This window comes from Porites lutea, chromosome 7, assembly GCF_958299795.1.
Source record: "Porites lutea chromosome 7, jaPorLute2.1, whole genome shotgun sequence".
NCBI lineage: Eukaryota > Metazoa > Cnidaria > Anthozoa > Scleractinia > Poritidae > Porites > Porites lutea.
The window spans coordinates 25,452,185-25,467,440 of NC_133207.1; the positions used below are offsets into that span (position 1 = coordinate 25,452,185).

Genomic DNA, 15,256 nt, shown 5'->3' on the forward strand with positions numbered 1-15,256 from the left:
TAAACTGTTTGAAGCAGCTCCAAGGCTGGCTCGATCCATTCCCCATTCTCGAGTTTATGTTTGCTGCGCGCCTTCTTTACAACGCAGTATTCATCGCGGCGATCAGTTAAAATTCAAACTTTTCAAACTTTAATTTTCATGTCCCCTTGCGAAGCCTGAGCCCAATAATTGTTATTTTAATAACAATTATTGAAAGACCGATATGAAGACCGATATGGAAAGACTGTATAAAAACGCGAACTCTATATCAGAAGACCGACATGGCCGTCCTTTTTGCTGAGCAGACTAACGAATGCTATTTTAAAGCCATGGTGGTTGTATTTAGAAATCGATTGAAAAGAAATTTGGAAACCAATAAGAGTGGACATTTTAAACTGGTGTGATACATATTATTTGCATGTAGAAATTCACCCATTATGTATTTAAACATAGGTCAGGTGATCAAAATTTATAAAGCGACAAAATGTCTATAAAAACATTTCAAAAGGGCAATATCAGTTAATTGATTTTGTGTAAAAGACAACACCTTGCCGCTTAACTTTCCTGTTTAACTTTTTGCATTGTAATTTTTGCATTGGGCGAACGGCGTACGTGCCACAAAAACATGCAGTTTTTTTCTTTGCTTCTTTTGACGACGCAAAAATACTGTCACACGTTAGAGTGGCGCTCAAAATTCAACAGATGTTTATAATCGTCCCTCTTATTCGTTTATTTTTTTGCGGCAGAACCTCTTCCCTTAACTTAGCGGTTCCGTAGTAATTAACAGTTGTACAGTTGTACTTCGCCAGCCTACACCCCTAATAACGTTTCTAATGATCTGTTCCTGAGTTTTATTTACCACTCAACCTTTTACAATACATGGCCTATGCATGCTGTCACTTTTCGCCGACATGGGAGATTTAAACTGAACACATCTTATTGAAAATCCTCAGTTATGTGCGCCGACGGCAGTCGTGGTGATTTTTTATTCACGAGTGTTCCTTAACATATTCAATCAAAAGCACATTTTTGCGACCTACGCCTGTACAAAAGAACATTTTATGAGTCTTTTAAGAGCTTTTCGGTAATTACTGCTAAACATGAAACAGATAACTGGGTTGATAGCAAAGTACGCGCAAGTCATATAAATGGCGACTTTATAGTATATCCAGAAACTACACGAGAAATGCGTGAAAGTGTCCTGATACTGTATGATTAAATAGTTGATAGAGAAAGGCAACCAGCAAAGAAAAAACACTGTTACGATAGCAATGGACATTTGAAGCACGTTTCGGTTTCTTTTGTTCCGCTGTTGCTGACTGTTCGCGGACTGTTCACCCGGATGTGCCTTTGTCTTGAGCTTGATAACAATGGTGGAGTAAAGAATGACTAGCAACAGTACAGGTATAAATATAAACAGTATGTAGGAAACTAGTTGGTAACTGACAAAGGATGAGAACTCTCCGAATGCTTTCTTCCATTCCAGACCACACCGGATTCCCTTCGGGTATTCAACGAGCTCGAAAGTGAACAAGTATGGCGAATAGAAAGCTACCGCAACTATCCATGTGGAGAGAATGAAGAAGGGACACAGCTTGGATCTGATGAGTGGAGAACGGAGTGGAAATACCACGGCTCCAAAGCGATCCACTGCTATAAGAATCAGATTCTGAATCGAAACGACAGTGGAAACGTCTGAAAAGAAGGGGACAAGCTTACACAAGGCCTGACCAAGCTGACCACCGATAAGAAACGAGTTGGTGTGCAAGTAGGACAGTCTCCAAGGTATCAAGAATATTGGAAACAGCATATCAGATGAGGCCATGTTTGCGATGAAATAATTTATCGGTTTTCTTAAGTTCGGCGTTTTATAAACGATCATAACAATGAGAGAATTTGTGGCCAGTGAAACGATAATGAACAGACAGTAGGAAACGGTTGCTCCGATTTTCCACGCTGTGGAATTTAACTGCGTGAAGCAGCTCGAAGACTCGCTGGATCCGTTCGCCGTTGAGTTCATGCTGAGTTTTGCGACGTATCTACGGAATTGTACACATGCAGTCAAGTAACTTTGAATTACTGCTCTGTATACTGCGTATGCTGTTTGAGTGGCAGAACTTTTATTGACAATTGCAAGCCCCCTGCGAAGCCACAGCACAGCTGTCCTCTGAGGCCTTCAAAGAGTGACTTTGTATTGTAATGTTCCGGCATTATCCGCTAACCGACCTTTTGACATAACAGTGGGGTATTAGTATGTTATAAACCAACCAGAACACTTCATTTAGGTCAGGTGGTTGTATTAAGAAATCGATTGAGAAGATGATTAAACAAGTGTGTTTTAACACATTAAAAAATGATATCTTTGGTAGTACCATCATCAACTACACAAGTTTGACAGTTAACCACAGGAAGCAGAGGCGAAGCTGTCTTCAGGCCATTAAGCCCAGGCTTAACAGGTGAATATGAGGAAAAAATAAGTGCATATTATCACGTGTGCAATAAAACATGAAGTTTTTATAACATTTACTTCTCGATCGAGCTAAAAATGGGAAAACCAAAAGTCTGCTGTCGGCAAAGAGAAACTAGCAGGTTCTTCTGACAAGGGCTTATTCAGACTCTTTTGACTGCTCAAGTTTAGTAGTTACAAAATTCAGTACTTGTTGGCTACAGCTCTTTTTTTTCGATAACGTTGTGACACTTCATTTATATATAATAGCGATTACTACTTTTAGGGTTCCAAGAGGGGCGTTTAATGACGGGAGTCATTTAAAAGAGAAAGGACCAAGTTTATTGTCATTTATGTAACAACCTACTTTTCAAAACTAATATGCTTTCGGCGAAAATATAAAGAGAGCTTATGAATAGCGGAATATCCTGTCATCATCAACGCCTAATAAATGATGCCGATGGTTTGTCGCGCAATTTTTAACTTTTACCTGAGACGGGACAATCTTCAAAAGCGCCGCCGACAAAATTTTCCCCTGGCAAGTCTAGACAAAATCGATTAAATATACTAAAATGTGTTTTTAGTGTCATTAATTGTAAATCCATTATTCTTTCCATTAGCAAATGCAAATGTAGTTAGTTGATGTGCCAATTTGAAAATACGCATATTCGATCATGAGCTACACTACTTGATAGTTAAATACAGGAAGCATTTAAGCCATAAAAGCCCAGGCTAAACAGGAATTTGAGGCAAAACTATAAATGCATGTTGTCACGTGTGCATAAAACCTGTAGTTTTTATGCATTCACTTCTCGATCGAACTTAAAATAGGAGGTTATAAAAAAAAACGTTCTTCCTTAAAGAAAAAGACAAGGCGTACTTGTTTCTTCCGTCAGTCTTTGACTGCTTTTAATTGCTACAACCTTCAGTATTTCTTTACTAAAATTCTTGCCTCTCGATAATGTTGCGGCATTTTATCTTAAGAATGACCTGAAAACCCACCCGCGTAACTCATATCAATGCAACCATTAGCCGTCATGACGCACTGCTCCCGTCCTAAAAGCGTGACGCCTTGTTCTCATATACCGCCGGTTAAACATCAAGGGAATTTTCGCACTCTATTCTGATCAACGGATGAGCAAACTCGATGTGTCCTTCCTCATGCAACCACCTTTTGTGGCTTACACGCGCGAAGTCAGTTTAAGGAACATGATGGTCTGTTCCACAGACGACGCGTCCTCTGAGCAGCCTGGTTCCCGCGCATGTCAGCGTCCTCGATTGAACACCTGCAATTACATCAGTTCTGTCGCTGATACGCGGCACTAAGTCTTTTTTCCATCCGTGACCATTCCTACTTCTTTACATTGGTTAAACTGAGCTGTTCCAGGCTCTCAGATAGTCAGGGGGAAGGGCAAGCCAAATGTTCGCGGGGCGGAAAAAGGAATCGCTGCCCCTGCTATACTACAGCGAGCAGATTAATGAATACTAAGCCACTGTGTTTGTCTCATTTAGAAATCGACCGGTGAAAACTGTTATGATACATATCATTTTTCGTTAACATTTCTTTTTATTTTTCAGCTTATTTCCCCCTTGCATGAATATTTATTTTGTAGTTCACCCACCCCCACAACGTTTCTTATTGTTTCATTGCACCCTGCGAGCAGAACTTCCCAACTTGTTGAGTGACGGCAAGTGATCAAGCGAGCGAATGAACAGCTCTGGTGCTGGAAGGGTGCATTGTCCATCCCTGAGTTTTATTCAGTGGCAGATCCAGGGGAGGGGCCCGGGGGGCCCCGCCCCCCCTTATTTTTAGACCAAACTAAGGCCCGAAGAGTCGAGAAAAATTTTTGGAGACCTGCCCCCCCCCCCCCCCTTATCTAAGGGTCTGGTTGATCGGCCCCCCCTCCCCTCATCTTAAGGTCTGGATCAGATCTGAATTACCACCAAAACTCTTACAATACGTCGCCTATGCTGTCACTCTTTGCAGTCATGGCAGGGCAAACTCAGGGGGGCATAAACTGGAACACATTTTACTTCTTAAGGAAAAAAACAGTCATGATAGTTTTTTATTGGCGAATGTTCCACGAACCTCAATGAAAAGCACATTTCGCGACTTACGCCCGTACAAAAGAACATTTTATGAGTCTTTTTATACCTTGCCGATAATTACTACTAAACATAAAGCAGATAATCGGGTTGATAGCACAGTAAGGGTGAATCAAAAAGTAGGTTACATAAAAATATATCGAGAAACTACACGAGAAATGGGCAGAGCTGTCCTGATACGCTATGATTAAATGGTTCGTACTGAAAGGCAACCAGCAAAGCAAAAACACTGTTACGATAGCAATGGACATATGAAAAACGCTTCTGTTTCTTCTTTTCCGCTGTTGCTGATTGTTGGTCGACTGTTCACCTGGGTGTGCCTGTGTCTTGAGCTTGATAAAGATGATGGAGTAAAGAATGACTAACAACAGCAAAGCAGGAAACTGGCATAGGACAATGACTCTCCAAATACGTTCTTCCATCTCTCAACACACCAGGTTCCCTCCGGGGTATTCAACGAGCTCTAAAGTGAAGACATCTGAAAAATTAAAAACTATGGCAAAGATCCACGTGACGAGAATGAAGAAGGGACACAGCTTGGATCTGATGAGTGGGGAACGGAGTGAAAATACCACGACTCCAAATCGACCCACTGCTATCATAATCAGAATCTGAATCGAAACGACAATGAAAACGTTACCAAGGAAATGGACAAGCTTACACAAGACCTGACCAAGCTTACCACCGATAAGAAACGAGTAACTGGTGTGCAAGCCGGATAGGCTCGAAGGTATCCAGAATAGTGGATACAACAAATCAGATGAGGCCATTTTTGCGATAAAATAATTTATCGGTTTTTTTAAGTTCGGCGTTTTACAAACGAGGATAACAATGAGAGAGTTTGCGACCAGTGAAATGATGATGATCAGACAAAAGGCAACGGTTCCTCCGATTTTCCACGCAGTGAAATCAGTTCACCGTTGAGTTCATGCTTAGGTTTGCGACTTATCTGAGGAATTTTACAAATGCAGTTAAGTAACTTTGAATTAATGCTCTGTATATTGCGTATCCTGTTCGATTCAGAACTTTTATTGGCAATTGTAAGTCCCCTGCGACGCCTCAGCACAGCTGCTTAAAGTGAGTTTGTATAATGGTGTCAGTTATCAACTGACCTTAAGGCAACCAGAGTATTAAGAAATCGATTGAACAGATAGGGCCTTTTTTCATTAGCGAAAAAGTTGTTTATTAATTGAGACAAATTTTCCGTCATCATCAACGCCAAACAAATGATGCGGATGGTTTGTCGCGCTTTTTTTAAAATTTTGTCTGAGACGGGAAAGTCTTCAAAGGCGCTGCGGACAAAATAAAAAAAAATCATTGCATTATATATGATCTATATATTTTGTTCTCCTATCCAAAATGCTCTGTGAGCACTATTAACTTAGGAAGTACTGTTGACTGCTAACCACTTTAAACAAGCTATTTTCACACTACAGAACATTTACAACGCTATTGCAAAAAGAACGAAAACACGTCCGGGCTTTCAGCTCCAGTTTTCTTGACAATGATAACCCAAAATCTAAGTACTTGACAGGGGCGTAGCCGGCCCAAAGACCTGTTGGCCCGGGCCTACAAATGTTTGGTTTGATCACTCTCACGCTTGTAATAAATTTTGGGTTGTTGGGGTGAGCTAAAAAGCTTAAGAGTTCAAAGTGTTAGTGAGGTCAGACTAGTCACGCATGCAATTTTCAGGATATGAGGAAATGAAAGTCAGCCACGAAAAGCTGGCTACGCCCCCGCTTAAGGAACGAACAAGAACGTTTTTGAGGCCGATTAACAACTGTGGTCAAACAAAAGCATGTCTCGGGACACTTTATCGCGTGTGTCTCATGAAACAATCTAGCCTCCTACCTAGACAAAAAAAAACGTTTGAGAGTTCTTCAAATCCTTTTTACGTTAGTTTCCTGTCATATGAGCTTTCAGTACCCTATTATCTGTGCTGTACTTATTTCACAGACTCAGGTACTTTCTACTCTCTTACTATATGTGGAGTATACATGGCTGACTCCGCAAGCGGGCAAGATGAGCCTATCTTGTCTGCTCGGGTCTACCTGCTTTGTCCTGCAAGAAAAGACTTTGTTTTAATAACATCATAAATCATTTATTGACCAAGCTTGTTTGCTCAAGACGGCTGGGTACTAGCCTCGTTGTTTTTTACGTTTTTATGGGCCTCAAGGAAAAAAACTTGGCCAATATCCAGCCTAATGCCCTTACCCATGCTTAGTAACCCTTGTTGTCCACATTTCCACATTCGCGCTGTTTTAGACCTTCTCCCGAAACATGAGTTCATTAGGGTCGATTGTAACATGTTTAATCGCATTATAATTCTTGATTACGAACGAAGATTAATGGTTTCTATGACTAAAAATAGATTTCTCTAAGTTATGAACTTTTCTTGTGATTAAATATTTTAAAAATATCTGATAGTATCCCATACGCCTTCAACCATTTAAGCCATTGATAAAATAGACTGTTCAAAGTCCCTAAATTTCCGCAAGATGGGTGAGGTCGAGCGCTCATCTTCACTGACAACCATTTTGTAATAGGTTGCAAATGTTCCGATGGGGCGAACGTCGGGCTTTATAGCGGTGGGGGTAGAAAGACCTCCTCAGGGTCTACTCCCAAACCGTCCCCCACCCCCTATGTAGATAACGTCTACAGCCCTCGTTCTCGGCTATCTTTCGGAACAGTCTATCTAAGAAGACATGCCGCCCTATGCTCAGTTGTTTTCTGAGGCGGTGGACAAAATCTTTATGTTTTGATCAGTCAAATGAATGACCTAAGCAGCATTTTCACACGGTACTATTGATAAATGCTATAAAACAGGTTATAACTGCAAGTCTGTGGACAAAATCCTATGGTGTGACCATTCAGTTGAACCTTTCAGCAGTACTTTCACGTGATACTATTTATTTAGCGTACAGTTCTACCTTCTACGTTTATGAGCGCAATCTCATGGTGTTACCAGTCAAATTAAGCCTCTTTAGCTGTACTATTTGTTTTCTAATGGTTTTCTAGAAAATCACATTTGAGATAAACCTCGAATTCTGATTTCGGTCTTTATAAGGACAGTTTCTATACTACTTACAAAGCCTAACTACACTATATATATAGACTAAACTATAAAGCAGTTTTTAATGGTGTAAGATTCTGAGGTTTCCAGAGACGATCTTGTTTTCCAGCAAAGCACCTGAGGGAATATCGATCCTATCGCCATGATTAGCAATCACAATAACAGTGCCCTGAAGAAAAATAACAAAAAATCAAAATCATCGCTGAAAAACAGCAAACTACGCAGCCAGCATTGATGCTATCAATTAGGAAATTCATTGCCTTGTACATAAGGTATAAGAGAGACTGCTATCCATTTATCTGCATACAAAATTTTCGCATTTAATTTTAAAGTATAGTTGCCATCCTGAAACAACAGAAGACTTGGAAGACAAGAGAATTCGATCATTTAGGGTGGATAGCAAAGGCAAAATATTTTACAATTTAAAATAATAACGCCACTGTCGACGAACTGAACACGTTAGAAAATTATTTATCCGTTTTTTATAAAGTTCTTCGAGTCTGTTTGTCTGGCTATCTCTAGGTTACTTCAGACTGGGCATAACCCGTCCCAGGCGTTTGGTTTTTCCTGCTCACATCTCTTTGCGCAGCCACCACAATCTGAGCGCCTGGAACAGGCTAGACCGTACACCTCTTCTTCTGCCGGTATGTCCTACCAACACTAAGAAAGAGCTCACCTTCAGAGAGACTCCTTTGCCGAATGTGACGTCACCAGATACAGTCAGATGATCCAGTTCTAAGAGATCAGGAATGGTCTCAAAGCGCGCCAAGGAGTCCTTCAACTGTTGACCCATGCAAAAAAGAAAAATAAATAACGGTAAGGAAAATTCAGAAAATTTCACAGCGGGTTTATAATAGTAGAGGACGGTCCGGTAAATTGAATTCGGATAACTCGAACGTCTCTGCTAACCCAAACAGAGCCCCATTTCCATTGGATTTGACCCCTATTTTCAGCTATTTTAATTCGGTTAACTCGAACTCAAATAACTCGAATTCCTCGCTAACTCGAACTAACTTTCGTTTTCCTTAGTCAAGATTTAAAGCTGTATATACCCCAACAATTCGATTACTGGTTCTTGCAACTTACCACAGATGCCATCCCATTAGCTCTTCTTGTAGTGTAATCGGTAAAAACACTAAAACTAACACTACAGGAATTTGACTTTACTAAGTCCATTAAACAGTGCTTACAAAGACTTGACCGCAACAGGAAACCGCGCATAAAAAGTCTCCGGCACCCAGGGTAACACAGGTCCTGAACATTATTAATCTCGTTCCCAGAGACTGCGATCCTTTTGGTCAGCACCAAGGATCACACCAATCGTCCGTTGCACGTTTCGCTGGATCAGGGTAACGCAGACTCTAGGGACGAGATTGGAACATTAGGCACCGTGAGGAATGTCCACGCACCTTTTTGAAGTGTGAGCCGCTGAGTTGTACTATGGGCACAGGTGGAAATTGTCTAAGATGACTCATCTCCAGTTGGCCGTGTTTCATTTCATACAAGTTTGACATGATAATCAACAGATCAGAACAGGTTTTGACCGGAAGGAAACGTCTTCGTGGTACGTTTATACCTGCAAGTGTGGTGTTCGAAGGGATTATGATATCTGCAGCTGAAGCGTGATTTGACAAAAAAAATCTTTGAACCATTCATGTAACTTGCATGACGTTGCTAATAACAATAATAATAATAATAATGATAATGATAATGATAATGATAATAATAATAATGATGATTTTTTTATAATAACTATAATTTTATTCAATTTTGAAAAAAAAATATGTACATAACTTACAGAAATATTTGAAGTAAGAATTAAGCACTATAATTATAGCATTAAGAATTATATAAATCATAAAAATGGCAATCACGATTTCGCAAATTTATTCCTTGCGGCTCAGATGCGGTCAATACCTGCAGGCAGTCCAGAGTTTTCAATTAAGTCATTACAAAAGAGAATTATCCGTCTCTGATATTAAAAAAAAAACAAGTTAAAAATAAAGATACTTCATGATGTTGACAATGATGATAATAAACGTAACAATTAATCAACAATTACACCATTAACGTCGCCGCGTTACCAACATTACATCATCATTATCATCATCATCATCATCATCATCATAACTAAAACAGTTTGTACGTGTTATCTTTTACCATGAGCTCCTTCAAAATTCTTCATGGCAGCTCCAACAGCTGTCTCCAGTTGAATGATGCGCATTCCGTTATCAAGTGTCTACAACAGCAACAAGAAAAACATACAGGACTGTCACTACAAGTACTTAACAATGACTAAAGGAAACAAAAGGGGTTTCTGCAAAAAAGATAAAATTAAACTGACAACGCACTGTTATGCAAAAAATTAAGCCAGATATTTTTAAGTAAATCACTCACTTAACAGACTGAAATGCAAGAAGTTCCCCAGTATAGTCGATCACAGTTGGGCAAGTCAAGCAAGTACACACACACGCACACAAAAGCTCTCTCAGGTCCTGCCGTACAGCTGTACTTTCAGATATCTGACTGAACACTACTGTTCACTGTTAATTCACAGACCAAACTAAGCCAGTTCTGTTTTCTTAGAGTCCCACTGGGGAGGAAACTCTCTATAATGGCCAATACTGTGAACCCCTAAGAGTGATCAGTATCAAATTTCTCTTTGTAATATCAATGCTTTGTAAAATAGAGTGGTCACGACAATTACGGACATGATCACAGACAAGATGAATTTGCTTGACAAGATGACTTGACAAGATGAATTTGCTTGATATTAAATCAAATTCTTCCCACTACTTCTGTAAGAATTGAAAAGGGGCAACAAATGAGAATTTAAATTTTGACTTTAGAGTTTAAAGGGATAGGGGCCAACAGGTGTATGTTATGGCTGGGACAAACCCCCAAAAACTCTCTGGCTTAGTGATTTATTCATAATTAAAAAACAGTGCATTTGCAACAGTTAAAGGGAATGCAGTGGTCTAAACTAATATGTGAAAAGGGTACCATTAATTTTGTCAATGAGACTTATACGAAAGGGTTTAACTTTTTATTTGCATATATGAGAAACGATGTGTCAAAACAAGTTTTTTTTCTTACATTCCATTTGAAAGCTTGGGTTTTCCAGTCAATATAAAGCAACAAGAAAAAAAAATAATGATAACAAAAAATAACTGCAAGAAAGGTACTAAGCGTTAAGCTCCTTTATCGAACGTTGATAGGCTAAAATTTTCCATAAATTAACCCCGGATCCCTGCGGATGGGATCGGAAAAATTCCGAGAACAAATTAAAAATGCAATACATGATAAATATCAGAAGTTACACTCCTTACAATAGATGTCAATCTTAACAGACGCTCAAATATTAAGAGAAATTACACAGTATCATTATTATAATTCTAATAGTTCTAATTGCCTGTAAAAATCATGAGCTGAATGAAAACGGGAATACTAGCAAACTGGCCAAAACTACCAAAAATAGGAATAGAAGTAATTTCCTGAAAGTCCAGACGAGGACGAAAGGTACTTTAGACGGTTCCCGCGGAAGCATAATAACATAGAACATATCTGTTTCAGCATGTTCAGTACAACGAATTCATGACAGGTCAAGGTTTATGTTGAGCACTATTTTAAACGTGTACATCTAAACAAGTAATAAATGAATCTTCCAGACATGTAATAGTACCTCCCAATTAAACATCCCTAAGTTAATTCATCATACAGTAACCATTGAAGGGCGTGCCCTTCATTTTAAACATGATAGCCTTTTCCAGGCGTTCAGATCGGTTAAGCGCGTGTTCAGATGGTGGGGAGCGAGTTAAATCGTACCCGGGAAAAACAAGGGGGAAACGAGAGGAGACTGGGAGAGAGAACGGCTCCAAATTGATCCATTGTTATCAGAATCGTATTCTGAATCGAAATGGCAATGGAAACATTACCAAAGAAAGGGAGAAACTTAAACAAGGCCTGTCCACGCTTACCACCAATAAGCCACGAGTTTGTGTGCAAGCTTGACAGAAGCCAAGGTAATTGGATACAGAGGATAGGACATGGCCATGTTTGCGATGAAATAATTTATCGTCTCTCTTAAGTTTGGCGTTTTATAAACTAACTAACTAACTAACTACGTAAATAAATAATGATTTGTTGGTAGCACATCCACAAAGTGGCTCTTCATCTACCTGATTCCCGGTCGAATTGCAATTTGCAAATGTTGGTTTTTGAGGAGAGGGGAAAACCGGAAACATCTCGGAGCAAAATTGGAGAAGCAACAACAAACTCAACACACATATTGCGTCAACGCCGGGATTTGAACCCGGGCGACATTGTTGGGAGACGAGGGCTCTCAACACTGCCGCATCCTTGCTCCCCCAACAGACGATCGCTACAATGAGAAAGTTCCGAGCAAAGAAACGGCGAGAATCAGACTGAAGGCTAAAGTCCCTAAGATTTTTCAAGCAGCTTGAAGACTCGATCGATCCATTCCAAGTTGTTGAGTTTATGTTTGTGACGCGCGGAAAGCGCTCTACACCGCCTTCTTTTAAGTCAAAGCAAACTGAGAAAGGGAAAAGCTTACGTAAGGCCTAACCAAGCTGCTGAGCCCTTAACAAAGTAAGTTTGTATAATGGTGTCAGTTATCTAATGAATTTAATGGCCTTAAGCCAACCAGCCTGTTATAATGTGTGCATAAAACAGGCAGTTTTTATGTACATCACTTACTTCTCGATCGAACTAAAAAGAAGGAGTCTGCTGTCGGCAAAGGGAAACTAGCAGGTTCTTCCTCAACAAATAGTCGAGGCTCGTTACTTCTTTGCTGACTGCAGTTTTAATTGTTGCGAATTTCAATACTTGTTGGTTACAATTCTATCGCTCGATAACTGGCAATCATTTTTATAATGACCAAAGTGACAAAAACGCTCAACTCATATTAATGCTTGAGTAAGTCTTGTAATTATTGGCTGGGAGAAACTCATTAGCATTAAACCTTCGAGTTATTTACTTTGTCAAATCGATTTTTTTCTGTCTTAAATTTGACTTTCAAGCTTGGGTTGTCCAGTAAATATGAAACCTAGGAGAGCGAAGAGAGAGAACAAAGATATTGGTTTCTAAACAAAATTTAAACAATATCATACAGTAACAAGACCTGTTTGTTTTGCGCCGAGCGAAGTGAGTTTAAAATCTCGTCGCGCGCGAAGCGTGGACCGCGCGTGGATCATAGCGAGCTGCAAACTCGCATCGCCCATCTATTCCTCGATTCCCCGTAGAAACTGTTTTTTTTCTCTTCTTTTCTTTTCTTTTTTCTTTACGTTTAATCTTCTGTTTAGTTATTGCAGTTTTGTTTTATTTCTTTATATTGCTTAAGTTTTTTAAATTTATAAATTTTTCTCGAAGTCCTTCGCGAGGTCCTGCGATTCACGTATTTCTAGTTCTAATGTGTTCAAAACGCCCAGTTCAAAACGTATGTTGAATTTGTGTCAGATAAATAGTAAAAATACAACGCCAAGCCAAGAACATTTTTAATGTGGCTCTTAGCCCCACGAGGAAGTGTAACTTTGCGGCTGAGAAAGAGTGATCAGGGAGTCTTGTGATCAAGAGCGCAAGAATTTTTTTCATCTACGAACAGTATAACAATTTCACCATTGTAGTTCTGTAGTTTCTCTTTAAACTGTTTGAAGCAGCTCCAAGGCTGGCTCGATCATTCCCCATTCTCGAGTTTATGTTTGCTGCGCGCCTTCTGTACAACGCAGTATTCATCGCGGCGATCAGTTAAAATTCAAACTTTTTAAACTTTAAAATTTTCATGTCCCCTTGCGAAGCCAGAGCCCAATAATTGTTATTTTAATAACAATTATTGAAAGACCGATATGGAGACCGATATGGAAAGACTGTATAAAAACGCGAACTCTATATCAGAAGACCGATATGGCCGTCCTTTCTGTTGAGCAGACTAACGAATGCTATTTTAATGCCATGGTGGTTGTATTTAGAAATCGATTGAAAAGAAATTTGGAAACCAATAAGAGTGGACATTTTAAACTGGTGTGATACATATTATTTGCATGTAGAAATTCACCCATTATGTATTTAAACATAGGTCAGGTGATCAAAATTTATAAAGCGACAAAATGTCTATAAAAACATTTCAAAGGGGCAATATCATTTAATTGATTTTGTGTAAAAGACAACACCTTGCCGCTTAACTTTCCTGTTTAACTTTTTGGATTGTAATTTTTGCAGTGGGCGAAAACATGCAGTTTTTTTCTTTGCTTCTTTTGACGACGCCAAAATACTGTCACACGTTAGAGTGGCGCTCAAAATTCAACAGATGTTTATAATTGTCCCTTTTATGCGTTTGTTTTTTTTGCGGCAGAACCTCTTCCCTTAACTTAGCGGTTCCGCAGTAATTAACAGTTGTACAGTTGTACTTCGCCAGCCTACACCCCCAATAACGTTTCTAATGGTCCGTTTTTGAGTTTTATTTACCACCCATCCTTTTACAATACATGGCCTATGCATGCTGTCACTTTTCGCCAACATGGGAGATTTAAACTGAACACATCTTATTTAAAATCCTCAGTTTTGTGCGCCGACGGCAGTCATGGTGATTTTTTATTCACGGGTGTTCCTTAACATATTCAATCAAAAGCACATTTTTGAGACTTACGCCTGTACAAAAGAACATTTTATGAGTCTTTTAAGAGCTTTTCGGTAATTACTGCTAAACATAAAACAGATAATCGGGTTGACAGCACAGTACGCGCAAGTCATATAAAAGGTGACGTGATAGTATATCCAGAAACTACACGAGAAATGCGTGAAAGTGTACTGATACTGTATGATTAATTCGTTGATAGAGGAAGGCAACCAGCAAAGCAAAAACACTGTTACGATAGCAATGGACATTTGAAACACGTTTCGGTTTCTTTTGTTCCGCTGTTGCTGACTGTTCGCGGACTGCTCACCCGGGTGTGCCTTTGTCTTGAGCTTGATAACAATGGTGGAGTAAAGAATGACTAGCAACAGTACAGGTATAAATAAAAACAGTATGTAGAAAGCTAGTCGGTAACTGGCAAAGGATGAGAACTCTCCGAATGCTTTCTTCCTTTCCAGACGACACCAGGTTTCCTCTGGGTATTCAACGAGCTCGAAAGTGAACAAGTATGGCGAATTAACAGCTACGGCAACTATCCATGTGGAGAGAATGAAGAAGGGACACAGCTTGGATCTGATGAGTGGAGAACGGAGTGGAAATACCACGGCTCCAAAGCGATCCACTGCTATAAGAATCAGATTCTGAATCGAAACGACAATGGAAACATTAGCTAGGAAAGGGATAAGCTTACACAAGGCCTGGCCAAGCTTTCCACCGATAAGAAACGAGTTGGTGTGCAAGTAGGACAGTCTCCAAGGTATCCAGAATATTGGAAACAGCAGATCAGATGAGGCCATGTTTGCGATGAAATAATTTATCGGTTTTCTTAAGTTCGGCGTTTTATAAACGATCATAACAATGAGAGAATTTGCGGCCAGTGAAACGATAATGAACAGACAGTAGGAAACGGTTGATCCGATTTTCCACGCTGTGGAATTTAACTGAGTGAAGCAGCTCGAAGACTCGCTGGATCCGTTCGCCGTTGAGTTCATGCTGAGTTTTG

At 39.7% G+C, this 15,256-nt stretch overlaps 2 protein-coding genes across 2 annotated transcripts; both read right to left on the bottom strand.

Annotated features, from left to right (window-relative positions):
- Nucleotides 1-1,015: 1,015 nt before the first annotated feature.
- On the bottom strand, nucleotides 1,016-2,115 carry LOC140944676 (RYamide receptor-like). Its single transcript, XM_073393795.1, has one exon. It carries the CDS (start codon nucleotides 1,997-1,999, stop codon nucleotides 1,016-1,018), a length of 984 nt encoding a protein of 327 aa, XP_073249896.1. The 5' UTR covers nucleotides 2,000-2,115.
- A 12,146-nt stretch (nucleotides 2,116-14,261) lies between these two features.
- Nucleotides 14,262-15,245, bottom strand: LOC140944677 (RYamide receptor-like). Its single transcript, XM_073393796.1, has one exon. The coding sequence runs from the start codon at nucleotides 15,243-15,245 to the stop codon at nucleotides 14,262-14,264; it is 984 nt and encodes a 327-aa protein (XP_073249897.1).
- Between the last annotated feature and the right edge of the window lie 11 nt (nucleotides 15,246-15,256).